Genomic DNA, 17,862 nt, shown 5'->3' on the forward strand with positions numbered 1-17,862 from the left:
ATGGATCAGGCTAACAAAATGTGATGGGTGGTGTCCAAAATCTATAAAAGAAAAGGACAAGTATTTCCTGGCAAAAATTAACATTGGAATTGCTATTTTCCTCTTCACAGAAATAGACTTAAAAATGGACTTATTTTCAAAAAACAACCAAAGCTAACCAACCAACAAAACCCCACAAAGATAATAGCAACAGAAAACCAAACCAAGCCAAAAAATCCAACCAACCAACAAAAAAAATCACTAACAACCCCAAACCACAAAACCTCCACCCAAACTCCTCCTCCCCAAAGCCCCAAACAAAACCACACTTAAATTTTCTGGGTAGCATTGTTTTACTTTCTGACCTGGAAGCTTTACAAAACACTGAACATTGAATTCTTCCAATAAAGGAGTGTCTTAGGTGACTGTGTCACAGTGTAAATTTCCTGATGCACTCCTGTTCATTTGTTCCTGGCATATTAGAGACCCTGACTTTGAAGCCAATACTCCATGCACAAAGGTGCCCCAAGCATCTGTAACAAGATTGACATTTCCAGTGCTTACCTAAATTTCTTCTGCTTCCTTGACCCATCCTCTCAGAGGGCTGAAGGATGGCCAGGTGGGGCTGCTGTGCAGTTTGTATCCTGGTCCAAATCTGGAGTGAAGCCACACAATGATTGAATTTCTGATCAGAACTGTGCCAGGGAACATCCTTAGCAGGACAATGAGTGGAACCAGGTGCTTGCTGAGCAGAGCATCCAGTTGTGTTCTGCTTTCCAGCACCCCAGGGTGTTCACCACCACAGCAGCTGCTCTTCCTTGGTATCCTGGAAGTGACTCTGTCAGATGGAAATGGAACACTAGAGCAACTTCCAACAGCGTCAAGTGAAAAGCACACTTAGGTGGAGTAATGGACAGAGTGTTCAAAGGAGAGCAGGGCCTCTTACTTCAGTCAGAATCTAAAAAAGCTGCTTGGAATTCCTTGGAAAGGTATTTTGAATTCTTTAGTGTCACCTGTCCAAAAATCAGTGCACAAGTCTGAACCAGCCCACAGATAAATGTAAAAGCTTGGTAGGAGGGAGGGAGCCCTTCAGGCAGGTGAGAGCTGTGTGAACTCACCTGAGGTGCCACTTTCCCCTCCTGTCAGTGGCTTTGAACTTCTGGCATTGTTTCTACATGGATTTATCCACACTTGGGGTTGGAAAGTCCTTCTGAGGCAGGCCCAGGAACTGCAGGTGGCAGTGGCTGTGCTGGAGCTGCAATGAGGGCAGGGACTGGAAGCAGCTCCTCCATGGGACACGAGTGGCTGTGATTGGAAAGGTGTCTGACGAGGCCACTGAAATCAGGACTTAATTAAGGGCTCCACACTGCAGGGCAGTGTTGTTTGTCTCCTGAAACCTGAATTGCAGAGAAGCCAGCATTCCCAGCACCCTTTTGATGTTGGCAGTTGAGGAAAACCAAGCAAATAAAAAAACCAAAAAGCCAAGCTGACTTTTCCTCCATGTGCCCCAGACCCTGAGCTTGGTGCAGTATTTGTGGACTGAGTCAGGCCCTTCCACCCCAATCCAAACTGGCTTTGAAGTAATTATTTTAATTCTAATTTTCTGAAATGATATTCCTAAAATATAGAACTGTGTTTTCTTTCAGATCTTTCTGGAACAGATCTTTTCTAATAAAAGGCTGGGATCTTACAGAAGTGCTTGACCCTGGGAGCAAACTGCTTTGAAATAATCATTCATCAAGCACTGAAAAGCCAGCAAGGAAATTCTCTGGGCAGGCACCTCACTGCAAGATGCTAAAGCAGTCCTGAAGCAACTAATGAACATTTTGTTTGCTGCCTGTTTACTTAAATCCAACATGGAAAAATGACCAGAAAACCTCAGTATATTTTGGGTGTGTGAATGGTGAACCCAAAGGGGACTTTGTTGTTTACAGGGTTATTGGTTGCCAAGAGAAAGCACTGAATCCTCAATGTCTACTCAATATTTAGAACTAATTATTGCTTAATTTTTTCATCTTATGCCCTAAGGAAGAGGTTTGTCCTGTGGCTGGTTCCCAGGGCTGGCTCTGAGCTGTGCCCTCTCCCCAGCACAGATTTAGGATTCCTTAAGTCACTGTCCCTTGTGCTGGGCAGAGGCAAAGCAGCAAAATCAGGTCTTCAAGTAAGTAAAGACACTCAACACTTCTATTAAAAGAGGTTTAATCCAGCATGGTTTCTAAATATTAACCATGTTTCCAGCTGTGACATGCAGTACATTTTTTACTTTAAAAAAGAGAAATACAAAACGAGTATAAAAATGAGCCTAGGTCCCCTGAACATCACAGTGTGTGCCAGTAAAATATGACAAGAGAAGGGAAAGAAACACAGGCTTTTGTAGAGGAAAAGGTCCAAAGAGATCTTTCTCATAAATCAAAGATTATCTGTCACATTTAGAAGCAACCACTTGTTTTACATTTAGTAAAACCTGTCAGTGGTCAGGAAGCAAGAGATGTAGGAGCTGCCTGCTGGACAGCTCTGAGCCTGAGCAGCACTGCCTGCTCCCTGCCAGCTCCTCTGTTCCCTGCAGCTGCCACAGGGAACTGGAACCCAGGTGCTGGTTTTATTCCACAGGAAATCTGCCTTTACTGTTTTATCTCTGGTTTTTTCACTTACTCTGTTAGTACCATCTGCTCTCATTTTAATCACACCTGTTCTGGTACTGTATTCATTTTTTGAAAATCCATACAGGTTTTTTTGCCACAGACCTGTCTGATGCCATCTGTGAGGAGCATGCCATGCTCTTCCCAAGCATTCCCAAGTATTTATAAATGGACACAAATATTCCAAGAGAGGTTGTGCTAGCTGTGAAAACAGCTTGTAAAATCAGAGGGCTTTTCCCCTGGAATACAACACTGCAAGATAAATCACATCCTTCCAGGGGCAAAAAACCAACCCAACCCACACTGAAAAAAGGGGGCTGGGGAGATGAATTCATTGCAGACATTCTGTAGTTTGAGGTTGGTTTCTTGGCCTTTTCACAGTGGGGAGGAGGCACTGCCCTGCTGGGGCCTGGGTATCCTCAGTGTGGCAGCACCAGTGGCACAAGACTAGTGTCATGCAGAACCAGTGGCCTCAGCACAGAGCAGGACACCAGGCACTGGTGCCTGGGCCACAAACACCTGCAGGTTTCACCAGGCAGGTCCTGCTGGGAGGTATTTGCCAAGCCTGCCTTCCCTGGCTCTGCAAACACTCACAGGGGCTTCCACAAACAGGACAGGGCTGCCCAGAGCTGCCTCACCTGTTCCACCCCAGCCTGTGGTGAAACTGCAGCAGAGGGGATGTGACTCCATCCAAGCACCTTAAAACAAGGGATACTGAATGCTGGATGAGCCAGCTGCCCTGCAGCACCATTACACTCTGAGGTTTGCTCTTGCTGCAGATTTCCAGTTGTCACTTTTCCTTGCCACAGATAGACAGGGGATATAAAGGTAATGAAACCAACATGTTAACTGTAATCCACACCTTCAGTGCTTGGAGCACTCAGACTTCAGATAAAGAAATACTGTTAGTTAATCAAGAAAAACACAAACAGAGGGATCCAAACCTCTCTTCTTTGGCACATCAAGAAGTATAAAGTGTTTGGAATTAGGAAAGCACATTCAAAGCTGTAAATGTTAAAATTGCTGTTCCCATTTACTCAGGACATGGATGTGCTGAGTGCTGAGGGGAACAGGGAACTGAGCTGTGTTGTTTGGCCAGATCTACTGTAGGATCTGTAGTTGTCAAGGAGTGTTTAATGGCACTGGGAATAGTCTCCTTTTCCACATACTGCCCTGTCTGTGCTCAGGAGATTCCATAAACTGTGAGGTGGAAAGGGGCTGAAAGGAGGGGATGTTTCAATTGGCAGTGCATTCAGCAAAGAGGAAAGTGCTTGATCATCTTCCCTTCACGCTTGGCTGGTGTTTGGTTCTTCAGTCTGAGTCAGAGTCGTAGTCCTCATCTGAGGGGTGAAACAAGGAACAAAAGTGAAAATGCAAACTGGAAATCCCCCTCAGCTGTGGCTCTGGCTGGGAGAGAGAGGCTGCTCTGGTAGGGTGTGCTTCAAAGGACACAGGGGGCTGGGAGTGAACACTTGTGTGGAATGACAGCTCTTGCAGAGGGGATGGGATCTGAAGTGGGGTTTGAAGGAGTTGGGAGGTGCTGCTGAGAGGCCCTGCACCCCTGCTGCTCTGCATACTGCTGTGTGCTCTGCAGCTCAGTGCCTCTGAGAGCCAGAAGCTCTGAGATGCTGAGAAATCCCACCAGGCCCATACAGCTCCATCCTTCTGGCCTCAGCCCTGAGAGCCCCTCTGTGAACACAACTCTGGGCTGCAGGGCTGAGCCCTCCTTGCATGGTCACAAACACCAACAAGAAGCTGTGTGACTGCATTCTGTGAGTTTGTGTATTTGTGTCTCCATCTCCAGGGGAATTAGATCTAATGTGTATCCTAATTCTGCACCTTTGCCACCTGATCACCTTCTGAGGACAGCTCAGTTTTTAGCTTTTACAGTCCATTTCCTGGTCCTTTAATTCTTTTTTTTCCTTTGTCTCTCTTTTCAGTCTAAAGCTTAAAAACAGTTAAGAGTCTACTAAAATCTCCAGAAGAGACTGTCAGTGCTGCTGCTCACCTCCTAGGATTCTGTACACACCTTGGGTGTTTGGTTTTGCAGGGTTTAAAATGGGGTGTTTGGGGGGGTGGGATGTTTTTTGTTTAAGTGTGGAACAGCCTTTTTAATCCATGTGGGTGCAATAAGGAGTCACAGGGACATGATGCCTGATTTGGGCTCTTGGAAACTGCAGAACTACCCCTGTCCTGACTTGAACTGGCTTTAAACACTCAACATCTCCTTTTTATCTTTTTCTAAGTGGATCTCTCTGATCTGAAGTAGACTGTAATAGAAAAAAATTGGTAACAACCTTGTTAATTTTATGCTGTTTGACCCTTGGATTTCAAGGCCATTTGCCCAGAGATGGTCAAAGCTGATCATAAGAGGCAATCATGATAAGGAAGTGATTGAGAAACTATTTGGACATAAAAGGCTGTGGATTAATGGATGTTAATTATAAGCTGCCAAAAAAATAAAAAAGGTAGAAGTATGCTTGGTTTTACAGCAAGACATTTTAATAGGGAAAGACAATCTGTGTTGCATGGTGATTTCTATAACTGGATTGGAGCTTTTCAAAGTTAGATGTGAAACTCTGAGAAACTTCACATTCCTGGCCTGCAGGTTATCTTCATATATCACTGAAATTCCATTTGCAGCTTCCTAAATGAGATGAGCTGTGGCAGACAAACCTAAGAATAGAAACTGCTCTTACTGAGCAAGGGCTGTTGCTCCCTGCAAAGGGTGAAATGGAGAGGAAATCTCACAGTGCAGCTCGTGTAACAAGCAGGAATTGTACCCACCTTGTGTCTTGTGCCCCTCGGGGGAATCCGAGCTGCCTTGCTTGAGGAAAGTGACCAGGTCATTGAAGGTTATGTAGAAATCAAAGGCAAACACGATGGTGGCTGCAAACCCAAACACCTGAAAGGAAAAAATAACACTCTGAACAACAGCTCCTGTCTGTCAGGGACAAACCAATCCCAGCCAAACCCACACAGGAACAACTCCATGGTTGTTTTGGCCTGTGCCTTTCCAAAAAGGCAGGGAAGGGAAATGGTTTGTGACACATTGGTATCAGCTGAGTGGCAGCTGATTTGGGAGCCTGAGAAGTGACCAGGCATGTCCTCATCCCTCCCTCAGGCTGCAGCCCCTCCTGGGCTCTGGGCACTTCTGGGCACCAGCACCTCCTGTACATCCACTGTCCCAGGGCACCTCTGCCACCAAGAAATCACCTCCATTCCTGGGGAAATAATTTTCCACTTGCTTGCAAGGAGATGTGTCTATTGCTGAGTGAACTAGACAGACTAAAATGATTCTGGAGCTTCCTCTCCAGTGTCACAGCAGTGGAGTTGTGCCCAGCATAGGCTGAGTGATGGTCTGGGATCTTATAGCCTGGGCTGAACACACTCCATTGCTCCATGTCTGACTGCAGGGTAAAGGTTAAACAAGGTTTGTGTTTCTATTGTGGGATGGCTTGGGAAGGGCTGCTAGCCAGCACCACTGGGCACTGTTCTTCCCAAGCTTCAAAAACTGTTATGCAAATTTTATTTATGTTGTATACATTATTGATGCTTAGAGTCAAGTTGCAGAGGCAGGAGCTGTATTGTATTTCTGACCACAAAATGCTGATGGGTGAAGGCTCTCTCCTGGGCAGTCCTTGTACTGGAGGGTAAAATGACACTGCTCTTGTTTCAACTCATCCAAGTAAAACTAAGCAGGAGAGGCAGAAGGTTGAAATTACTTCATTTAGGCTGGTCTTAGCAGTTACAAGTTTGAGTTTTTATCATCATCATCATCATCATCATCATCATCATCATCATCATCATCATCATCATCATCATCATTCCCTCCACTCAAGGATCTTGACACTCCTTGCAGGAGCAGGTAGTAAAATTAAAAAGCAGAATAGGTACCTTCCCTAGGGGTATAGTTAACACTGAGCAGCTGTTAATTTGTTCAAGACATGCTTTTCTGAGTAACTGACCATTTCTTCTTCACTTTAGGCAAATTAATTCTCAGTTAATTGAAGAAACTTATATGACTTGCAATGGGGTCATATTTGAACTGCTTCTTACGTACATCCATACTCAGTTCACCACAACACCTAGGTGGAAAGCTCCTGCCTACTCACCCCTGCTGCTTTAGATGCTCCATCGCTGTATTTTGAGACAGCAGCAATTGAAATGGCAAAGTAAATGATGGCAGCGGTGACGCAGCGCAAGAAATCCTGTGGAAGAAGCAAGGGTGCATTCTCAGACTGGTGAAGGATTTCCTCTAAAAACCATTCTGGAAATGAACACTCAGCCCCTGTTGTTGCATCAGTGGTCCTGCTGGTGTGTGACCACAGCCTGGTTTGCTGTAGAGGAGGAAGTGCTCATCTGTGAAATATTTCTAAATAAGAGAAGAACTGAACCTTGGCATAAGCTTCTGCTCTTAAAGATGCTGGGATAAATCCTGCTTCTACCCTGCCTGTGTCAGGCACACCTTCCTTCAGCCTGGGAAGGGCTGTGTGAGGCATTTGCCTTGGAGCACAGCAAGGGCTTTAATGGAAAAATCATGCAAATGCCTTACAACCCCCCTGCTGGAGAGAACCTCCTTTGGCACCAGAGGCTCAGGAGGTGGCAGCTCCTCTGGGAGCGCGTGCCTGTCTCTGTGGATGCAGGGCTGAGTGGTGATCTCCAGGGAGACCCGGCTGTGCAACTCCTCATTCAGGAACCAAACACTTGGTATCGTTTTGGATGATTTACACTTCCTATGTGCAGTGCCAGCTCCAGCAGCCTGCCCCAGCAGCACATGCCTGGTGTGATCCTGCTGAGCTGTGATGGATGGCTCTGCAGTGAGCTTTAAACACACAGCTGTGCTTCCCAGGGCACGTGCAAATCATGGGGGCTGCAATAATGGTACCCTCAGCTCTGCTCACAATTAGCTCTTCTGCCTCTCCAGAACAAATGGAGGAGTAAGATCCTGTCTCAAAGCACAAATCCTGCAAGAAACCTGACTCCTCTGAAGTCAGGACAAGGTCAGTTATCTACATTCTGTGCCTGCAGTATGTTATGGTAATGGCCATGAGAAACACACAAGTGCCTTTTTTGTCTTAGTTCTGGAACCAGATGCATGTAGAAAATGGAAAAATGATGGAACTGAGATTACCAGCTGAGAGCTGTGCACAGTCGTAGCCAAAGTCACTGACACTGTTTTATCTACCAGTGGCCTTGCTAAAGTTATTTTTACACAGAGAGCTCTAATTCAAACCTCACTGCAATGAACTACTGATGGTACCAAAAGAGAATCCAGACTGATAAGATCAGCTGGGTTTTTGGAAGTATTTGTACTGCAAGGCAGCTGCTCCCTTTGCAGTGGTATCTGAGGCTGCAGGGACATCCAGTGGCCAGGGCTCTCCTGCAGCCCCAGCACTGCCCCAGCAGCCACTGAGCTCCTGTGTGGGCATCAACTGGCCACAGTTGCCCCTTCCCAGAGCAGCCCAGTTTGTCTGTGGGTGTAACTCTACCCAAGAATTTAATCACAGTCTGATAAATCTGCCCAGTATCAACAACACCCCTGTTTCTCCCTCTGTAGGGTGGCAGTAAGGAGCCCCCAGCAGTCAGACTTGGTCTGATGCTAGCCCTAAGCCATTTGCCTGGAACTGGGCACACATTCTGTGCTTTGACAAAGCCATGCTTTGTGTCAGCACCCAAAAAGCTGCAGTGCAGAGCAGAGCATAGTTTAGAGTGCTCCAGGACCTCCAGGAGCAGAGGCAGCATGGACAAGTTTCTAACAGGGCACAGTTGTTACAGTCCCCCTGAGCTCCCCTCACACTGCACAATTAAATCTGAAGGTTTCTGTTTGCACATCTCACTTACCGTCAAAGGCCAGTGGACTCCTTTAAACTTCTCATTAAGCTTGGAGGCATAGGCAAAAAAAAGAAACAGTGCCAGCAGAAACTCTAGGAGTGGTGCCATCATGAAAGAAGCTGCTAGAGATGCAATATAGCAGATAAAGATGATAAATGACAGCACCTAAAGTAAAGGGAAAACTCACAGTTATTCGCATGGAATAGCAGAGCTGCAGGCAGCTGAGCAACTTTGAGGTGTTATTTTCCCTGTGCACTTCTGTCAGTGCTGCTGCTGTTGGCATAGCTTCAGCATCCTGCTTTTATTTTATTTTTTCATTGGGCCAAATGATTTTTCTTGTTCAGCACAGAATAAATCTGAGGTAAGGGTGTTTATTTCCATGTGTGTGAAATGGCTTTTCCGGAGCGCTGGGTGGATTTGCACCTCTCGAAGTCAGTCATTTGCTCTGGATTGTAAACAGCTCTGACAACATAATTCTGAAAATAGAGTGGGGTGTTGCCAAGCAAGCACAGCTCTAAGCTTTCAGCCGTGACAGCTCTCATTTGAAACCCAAATCAGTGCTCAGACAGCCTGAAGTAACTCAGCATTTATAATCTTGGAGTTGAAAGAATAAAGTCTGCTGATGATGGATAGACAAGGGCCAAGAATTAATTGTTCTGTGATTTCTGGAAGCATCTGGTTCCAGTTTTCCAGTGTGGCAGCTGTTTTAGAGAGTAACAAGACAGGTAACTCCCACAGATTTGTTTTATCTCCATAATTTTGCTTAACTCTAGTAAATAATAAAACCTGGCATTTTTTCCCATTTAATTGAAATACCTTTAGTATATGGCTCAAAATACAAAGTTTCACAATGGGAAAACAACTGAAGAAAATGCATTTTCACCCAAACCAGGCAATACTAAAGTGCTGTCCTACACTCCTGGATTGTGTTTGTAAAAGTGGAAGGTGAGGGAACCATGGAGAAGCTCAACACCATTTTCAGTTGCTGTACTGGGGGTTGGTCACCTCCAAAAAGTGGCTCCAGTCCTCCTGTTCTACTGCCTTTTATAGGAACTGGTTGTTCTTTAAATCAAATTAGCTTGAAGTAGCAAATTCAGCCAGGATGCTGAATTACACATTATTATGTGCCACTTTACACCTGGGATGCTCTGTCCAGCCTTTTCTCCTGGACACAAATCTCTGCCTTCCCAAAGCTCAATGATCCTTTTGGTCAGCACAGACTGAGCATTAGACTGCAAAGATTTCTAAGCTTCTAATTCCAAACTGGGACATTCCCACTCACCCTGCAGTGAAAATAAATGGATTATTTTCCCCCAGATGGCACATTTGAAGGCAGATGTAGCTTCCTGCAAATGTAATCAATGCATCTGCCTCGTTAAATTTCAACTCTGTGGATTTCTTTGCTGCTACCATGGGTTCCTGGGGACCACCTGTATCTCAGAAAAACCATGATTACACTTGAGTGATAAGGCTTCTACAATTATTAATTGGCAATTACTCCTATGAGAGGTCAGTCAACCCTCAAATATGTGTATCAAAAAATCCTTTTATGTTTAGGGAGCAACTAAGCAGTTCAATGCCACTGAAATAATTTCTTGGTGTAATTAATTACCAAGCCTTTATTCTCAGCCTGTCTTTTGGGGAAAGGAGTCAGTGCCTGAGCAGGATGCTAACAGCCAGAGTAAATGTTTTCATCCATTAGGACTGGCTGCTGAGGTTACAGAGGATGTGACATTTTTAGTAAGAGACTATATTTATCTTAAATGTCTATGCATTGTTCTTATTTCACTGGGTTCTAAAAAACAGAGCAGGGATAGTTTACAGAGCTCACTCCTGCATGGGCCTGCTGGCTGGTAATATCAGCCCCATTTGTTGGTTTTACCCCATTCTGATTTGTTCATTGCTCACAGAGCCTCTCTGCAGGCTTTTCTCATTTTCATAAAGTGGAGGCAGTTCATTCCCTATATCTCATCCTTAGTGTGGTATTTTCTTTTTATGAGCTAAAAGTGATAAGAACTCTTTGAAGGGAAGTGGATTGATCAGAGCTTGACAACTCCTAGAGAGAGGACTTCCTTCTTCTTATCACAGCACCTATTCCCTTCCCACCCCAAAGAATAAAGATTGCACTTGCTTTGTGAATCTGCTTCACTTGCATTTCTGGAACATAATTTAGACACAGTTCTATGTTTTCTTGGATTAAAAAGAAGTCACCATCTACATAGGACATTTTCTTTTTGTTCTGGTGTTGAAAAAATACCTTCCTTTTTGTGGCCAAAGGCAGGTGTGCGATGGCTGAGCTGCAGGGGTAACCAGCAGCAGGGAGTTGGGTTCAGGACATTTCCCAGTGACCACAACCTTCCAATGGCAGATCCTTAGACTTGAACTAGACCTGGTGATCTCTTAAGAAAGGATTAAATGCAGTGTTAAATAATACATTCTACTAGAGCAGTGAGAGGTGGTAGGGAGGCAAATTTCAGATATGCAAGGTGATGCTGCACAGCAGAGATCTCTTTGATCTCCATTCTGTTTGAGTCAGTAACTCCTGTGCTCTGGCTGCCTTTGCACCGGAAAAAAAAACTTTCCTGCCAAAGTGTAAAGTGAAAGAAACAGCCTTTGTGGTCTGTTCTTATCAGCTTTATGACAATTTGTGCCAGGGAAGGCTCCTGCTGTCTCCTCCCAGCCCTGGGCAGGTGTGAGGTTCAGACACGAGCTGACTCGGGGTGAAACAGGAGCTGTTGTGTGACAGAACTCACCAAGGAGCCCCTGATCCCAGGTGCTGGGGTGCCAGGGGATCCCTGCTTCTGTGCCAGGGAAGCTGCTGAAGAGACAGATCAGTCTGAGCATGGCAACTTCCCAACTGGCTCTAACTCAGAGAAGCTGGGGAAATCCTAGTTGTTTATTTTAAAATCTGGTTACCAGGCCAGTTACTGGTTAAAGCCCAGCATGACTGGTAGATGACAGCAGGGTCCTGCTGCCCTGAAGGTCAGTAACTGTATTCCCACCTTCCCACCCTCAGTGCTGGGATTGAGTCCAGCCTGTCCTGCTCCCCACTTGTCAGCATCCCCTCGTGAGGAGAACTGCACCTCCAGGCACACTGAAAAAAAAAAAATGATTCACGAGAAGCCACTTGATTTCAGTAGATTATTGATGGTATTAGTAAAGGGGAAAGACTCTGAGGTGTGGTAATTGGTCTGCAATTAAACATCATTCCTCATTCTGGAGGCACTCTGAGACTGAAGGGGCCCAGGAAGCTTTTATGTGAAATAAACATCTATAAAATTATGGACCAGATTTGGAGAATGAAGATTTGAAAGATGGTTTTTTTGGATACCTTCTCTGGAGGAAGGCTGGAAGGCACAGGAAGGGGAGGGAGGCAGACCTTGGAAAGGAGCAGAGGAACAACAGGGAGGAGGTGCCCCAGGGCTCTGTCAGGTGATGACCATGGCACTGCCCCTTGGTACTGCACCTTATTCTTTGGTTTTCTTCTTTTCTGTCTCCAGTCACAGCCCTGTGATATTAATGCCAAACTTTTTTGGTAGCTTGGGAACAGCCCTATGCAATCCAAGAGCCCACAAATTGAAGGGTTTTGATGATATTTCTCATTTCTCTTTGTGTAGAGCTCATTTCCTCTTCTGACAGGTAGAATGCAAAAACTCCTTGAGCAATTTTGGATATTACCTACAACTGCCTTTTCAGAATTACAGAAGAGAGCAGGACCATTTTCTGAATATTTAAGTGCACTGCCACCAACTCAGGCATTTGATGTTATCTTAAAATTTCAAAAATAAACCTCTCCTCCCACAACACAAACACTGCAGTGCCAGTCTGGACCCAGAAATGCTGACACCTACCTACGTACTTTTCCAGACTTCAAGTCTTTGCAACAAACATCTTGCAAACTGAAAGGTGCTCTGAAAACTCAAAAGCACCTTTCAGAATATACCCTAACCCCTCCAAGGACTGTCAAATGTTCCATTGCACATCACACTTGATCTGCACCTCTTTTTCTGGAGCTGTGTGTTTCAGGGTCACTTCAGAGAAAGGTCAAGTAATGGGACCTTGTTTTTTTCTAACAGCTCTGTATCTATGCTTAAAAAAAAGAAAAGAAAGGCAGCTAGAGAGGAAGTTTGTGAGGCATCATGCAGTTGCAAATTCATTTCTAGCACTTTCAGAATGCACTGCAGCTTCTGGGAGAAAAAGTGGCAGTGTTTTATCAGTTCTGTCAATTTGTATTTACACATTCCCCTCACTGGGGACTGCACCCTCAGCACAGGGAGCAGCTGGGTCTGAGCTCTTCCTGAGCTGCTGATCACAGGTTGGTGTGACTGCTGCCAGCCTCACTGTGAAGCACTATCTGCCTGCAGGAAGCTCTGATGCAGCAAAGAGCAGGACAGGAACCTTTCACAGCTTGGCAGTTGTAAGGCTATAAAACATCCTGGCAAAAAAGCAGCCTGACTATTCACTGAGCACCTTTTATGGACACTCCCATTCATACAAAGTCCTCCTTGGGTATTGTGTTTCATAAAGTAACTTTCCCATTTAAACCCATGTAATTATTACTTAATATTGTGTTGCTGGGCTTCTTACAAAGTTATACTTTATTGTACAACTGACTTTCAGTTCAAAGTCTATAAAATAATCCTGACAGTGGTTAGAGAGAGCACAGTGTCCCTGAAGGGAGGAAGGCCTGAGCAGTGCTGAGGTCATGGCAGCTCCAGAGGCGTTTCTCTCCCCTGAGGAGGGAGAACAGACCTGCTGGAACCCACTGGGAATATGGGGATGCTGGGAAGCTGCTGCCACCACTGCACCAGCTCATCTGCTCCCACCTCCCTCCCCAGGGAAGAACAGCTCTGCCTGAGGCTGTACGAGTGAGTAGCAGCGTCATCCTTTGGACAAGAGTGTGTTTTGTTCTTGTCAGACAGACAAAGTGCATCACCCAGTGGTCTCTGCTGTTCAGTTACTACTCCTGTAGTAGCTGTTGCACTTGTGGAGGTGAAATTCCTGCTTCCTCCAGAACTGGCTGCAGGAGTGGCCTTCTGGCTACAGACCCTGAGAAAGGCACAGGGGCCCCTTCAAAGGAGACTTTACACCAGCAGCTGGAGTTTCAGTTACGAAGGTCAGTTCAGAGGAGACTGAAAAGACAGGAGAAAGACAGGAAAAGAGGAAACAGGCACAATGATTTCTACATCCTTTTATGTCACCACAAAGGTGGCAGAACTTCACCTATTCACACTGCATTTTTACAAAAATGAAATAAAATGCAGTGCCACTGCATGCAGGCTTCAGGAGACTGAGGAGATGCCAATTAAAGAAGGCACAAAAGCTCGAGTGGAGCAGCCAGGTGAGCAGCAGAATCCACAGCTCAGGATCCTGTCTGGACAAGCTCTGGTGGCAGTGTGAGAGTGGCTGTTAAATGGTTCCATGTCAGGACACAGGGAACTGAAAACTTACCTCCTGAAGGGTGGAAAAGTGCAAGGATGAGATGCTGATCTTCAACAGCAACTTGAATAGACATGAAAAATGAGTAGCTTAAGAAGAGGGTTAAAATGTGTGGAAAAAACCATGGCATGGTGGGAGAGAATAAAAAGGAAGAAAGATAAACTTGTAAGATTAAAAATGGTGGTTAGAAAACGGAGGGAGCAAGACAGTGAGAATAAACAGGATTAGGAGAGATAGTGAAGCTTATAAATGTATTAAATGCTATTGCTTCTTTGTGGCTTTACAGCTGTCCCAGGTGGAATAAAAAATTAATCAGGCAGGTTGTGGGGTGGTGGACTGGATGCTCCCCAGAGGTCCCATACAACCCAACACTATGATTCTGTGGAGATCAAAAGAAAAAGGAGCAGAGGATTGGGGGAGGATAATTTCCTTATTTGAATAAAATCTGAGATTATAATTAAACCTCTAGCAGTAATCAGCTCCACCACCAGCCTGACCTGTTCTAGGGGAAGCACCAGGATGCCCAGTTTACAGGGGTACTGCACCAGAGAAAATGACACCTGCACATCCTAAAGATCCTCTGTGTGGAAATGTTATTTTCAAAAATGGCTCGAGAGCTGCAGAAATAAAGTGCATTTCTGGGGAACTGCCAAGCTGCTGAATAATGTGACATTTGTAACAGTAATGAGGACCCCACTCTGCTTCTGAACAAAAGGCACTGTTCAAAATGTGTAACCATGAATATTATTTCCATACGTTTATGCAGAACCCAACCCCACCCCACATTAGCACTGTGTTAGAGGAAAAATTAAACATTGAAGATGAGAAATACAAAGCCAAAGATGAAACACAGATTTAAACCACGACAGATTTAACTTGGACTCATCTTCAATTATTTGGCACTGCATTTCTCTAACTGTATAGAGGCTGCATTTACTCTGGGGCCTGTGTTATCTTCAGGGGTTTCTTCTGGCAAAGCTGAGACAACTGGAGAGAAACTACTGCTGCCTCTTGTCTGCCAGGAAACCATGTCCTGAGCACGTGGGCTTGGCCTGCAAGGAGCACAAGGAAAGCTCTCTGCAGATGGGATTTTAGAGCTGTTTTCAGCCAGCCAAGCCCTTGAGAAGCCCCGAGTGGCCTTACAAAGGATAAATCCCTGTTTTGTCAAGACACAGCAGTTTTTATTACTCCAAGGAGGCATCATCAGTACTTCTCTATGACAACAAAAGGGTGAGTCTGATCCCATGACCAGAACATATTCCTCCAATATGTCATCAGTCTGAGATGTTAAAAAGCCAGGCTGTCTGAAAGCCATCATTTAGTGGCTGTAAGCTTTTAAAGGAAATTACAGTGTGTTACAGTATGTAAAAAAAATACGTGCCAAAGGAGCCAGGTTAGGTGGGCTCTGGTATCCTCTAAATGTATGGTTTTGTAAGTTACAGAAGCTGTATGAGTGATGGGGTACCTGGAGGAGGGATGGGGTAGCTGGCATTTTTGTGGTGGAGCTCATAAAGCCCATGGCCTGCTGTTACCCAGCCCGAGGCTTTCCCCACCACAGAAGCCATGCTGACCTCCTAAGTGAATGCTTTCCCTCTCAAAGCCAGCCTCACATCTGGCTGTTCCCTGTCTCTCTGCAACAGGGTAGTCCCCACCAACAGACAATTCTGCCTCCTTCTGCCTATTCCTTATCTTTCTTTTGCTGCAATATCCTTGTTTCCTTCCCTGAGCTAGCATAGCGGATAGAGACACCTTGCACACCTGGACCTGACTGCTAGTTTGGGCTGTCCTGATATTTGGCCATCTGCTGCCAAAACTCCAGCAAACTTAGTGTCTGAATTTATCGTTATTTCAAGCAAAAAGGATGTTGAACACCTAATTTCAATCAACAAGCTTCCTATTCAGAAGCTAAATTTTGATGTGCAATATCCACTCCCCATGGGGTAAGCCATCTCCTTCCCCATCACATGGGCACCATTTCAGCGTTTAGACATAAAATTCCAGGAAGTCTCACACCACAGACCCTGCCCTGGTCCTGCTGCCACACTACTGCTGATCCAGACCAGGTGTCCCCAGCCTTGTGCCCATCTGGGCTGGTGCCCAGCTGCTGTCTCAGCACCCCAGGGCCTTTCTCTCTGGGCAGCTCTCCAGCCAAGGGCTCCCCAGCATCCCTCTGAGGGTCAGGGACAAGCAGGGCTCTGGACAGCAGCTGAGTGACCGTGACGCACAGCCTGATGCCACACATCCTAAATTCATGAGTAAAGTATTTCCTGACACACTCATACAGGCTGCCCCCCAAGCTGGCACCAGCTGATAATGCAAACTGCAGCTGCAGTAGGAAGGATTCACACTGGAAATAGCTTAAAACAAAATCAAAGTGCTTTTTTACTGAAACGGGGTCGCCGATAGCAAAACACACTTAAGGCACTGGAAGTCTAAGGTGACAAGTTCTGGTCTCTAGGGTGCTTTGCCTAAATCACACTAAATCTATTACGCTCTCAGCCCTGCAGTTCCCCACTCCGCTGCGGCTGTTTCCCCGTTTTCCCTGCGGATGCTTCCCCCCAGCTGCTGCTGCCGAGTTTTCTCCTCGGTTGTTGTCCCCCGTCTCCCCACGGCTGTTCTTCTCCAATTTTCCCCCAGACTGCCGTTCCCCAGTTTTTCCCCTCGGTTGATGTTCCCCAGTTTTTCCCCTGGGTTGCTGTTCCCCAGTTTTCCCCCAGATTGCTGTGCCCCAGTTTTCCACTTAGTTGTCGTTCCCCAGTCTTTCCCTCAGTTGTTCCCCCCCAGTTTCCCCCCTCAGTTGCTCCCGAGTTTTCCCCTCGGTTGTTTTCCCCCAGTTTTCCCCTCGGTTGTTTCTCCCCAGTTTTTTCCCTTGGTTGCTGTTCCCCAGTTTTTCCCCAGTTGTTGCTCCCGAGTTTTCCCCTCGGTTGTTTTCCCTCAGTTTTCTCCTGAGTTGCCGCCCTCCGTCTCCCCTCAGCTGTAGTTCCCCAGTCTCCCCTCAGTTGTTACTCCCGAGTTTTCCCCTCGGTTGTTTTACCCCACTCTCCCCTCGGTTGTTTTCCCCCAGTTTTCCCCTCAGTTGCTGTTCCCCATTTTCCCCTCGGTTATTTTCCCCTAGTTTTCCCCTCGGTTGCTGTTCCCCAGTTTTTCCCCCAGTTGTTGCTCCCGAGTTTTCCCCTCGGTTGTTCCCCTCTCCCCTCAGCCGCACACCGAGCGGCCCGGGGCAGTGGGTCCGGCGGAGCCCGCCCGGGTCCCGGCTGTCCCGGGGGTGGCTCCCGCAGCCCCGGTGTCCCGTCCTTACCGACTCTGCGAGCAGCAGCTGTCCCTTGCGGGAGCGCAGGAACTCCCGGGAGGGGAGCACCGAGCTGAGCCCGGGCGGTGGCGCGGCCCCCTCAGGCTCGGGGTCCTCCATGGCTGCGGCGGGCGGGGTGGGCTGAGCTGAGCTGGGGCTGGGCTGGGCTGAGCTGGGGCTGGGCTAAACTAAGCTGGGGCTGGGCTGGGCTAAGCTCGGGTTGGGCTCGGGCTGAGCTCGAGCCTGGCTCGGGCAGGGCGCGGGCTCAGGCTCGGGTTGGGGGGTTGGCTGTGGATTTTTTTTTTTTTTTTTTTTTTTTTCTCTGAAGGAGGGAAGCGGAAATCGTGACACTGCGGAAACGTGAAAAAAAAAAGTTTCAGCATCCCCAGCTGTGGGGGAGGCCCCAGCGCCCGCCCCCAGCCCCGGGACAGGGCCAGTGGAGCCGGGCTGGCACCTTCGGGCTGTCCCGTGCTGTGTGTGCCCAGCAGGGAGCCAGGGGCATTCTCTGAACACAGCACAGAACCGCCGGGGCTGCAGGCGGCTGCTGCAGGCACCCAGGCCAAACCCCGCTCAAGGCTGAAATTCCAGAGTGCTCTAACGTGCAATTCACATGGCACGAGAAAATCTTTCCGAAGGATGGTTTACTGGGTCATTACATTTTTACTTGACTTTAAAATGTAC

At 46.7% G+C, this 17,862-nt stretch overlaps 1 protein-coding gene across 1 annotated transcript; it reads right to left on the reverse strand.

The window, feature by feature from the left end:
* Positions 1–2,161: 2,161 nt before the first annotated feature.
* Positions 2,162–17,660, reverse strand: CMTM3 (CKLF like MARVEL transmembrane domain containing 3). The gene is made up of 5 exons (XM_056500879.1): positions 17,191–17,660; positions 8,463–8,618; positions 6,734–6,829; positions 5,406–5,523; positions 2,162–3,958 (listed from the first exon to the last, which is right to left on the reverse strand). The coding sequence occupies exons 1-5, from the start codon at positions 17,299–17,301 to the stop codon at positions 3,930–3,932; spliced, it is 510 nt and encodes a 169-aa protein (XP_056356854.1). The 5' UTR covers positions 17,302–17,660; the 3' UTR covers positions 2,162–3,929.
* Between the last annotated feature and the right edge of the window lie 202 nt (positions 17,661–17,862).

This window comes from Oenanthe melanoleuca, chromosome 11, assembly GCF_029582105.1.
Source record: "Oenanthe melanoleuca isolate GR-GAL-2019-014 chromosome 11, OMel1.0, whole genome shotgun sequence".
Classification (NCBI taxonomy): domain Eukaryota; kingdom Metazoa; phylum Chordata; class Aves; order Passeriformes; family Muscicapidae; genus Oenanthe; species Oenanthe melanoleuca.

Excerpts from the sequence above, each read along its gene's own strand:
- CMTM3 (XM_056500879.1), bottom strand. The coding sequence starts at position 17,301 with ATGGAGGACCCCGAGCCTGAGGGGGCCGCGCCACCGCCCGGGCTCAGC. Across the intron at positions 6,830-8,462 it reads GAGTCCACTGGCCTTTGACG|GATTTCTTGCGCTGCGTCAC; the intron begins GTAAGTGAGATG and ends CTTCTTCCACAG. Across the intron at positions 5,524-6,733 it reads GAGCATCTAAAGCAGCAGGG|GTGTTTGGGTTTGCAGCCAC; the intron begins GTGAGTAGGCAG and ends TTTTCCTTTCAG.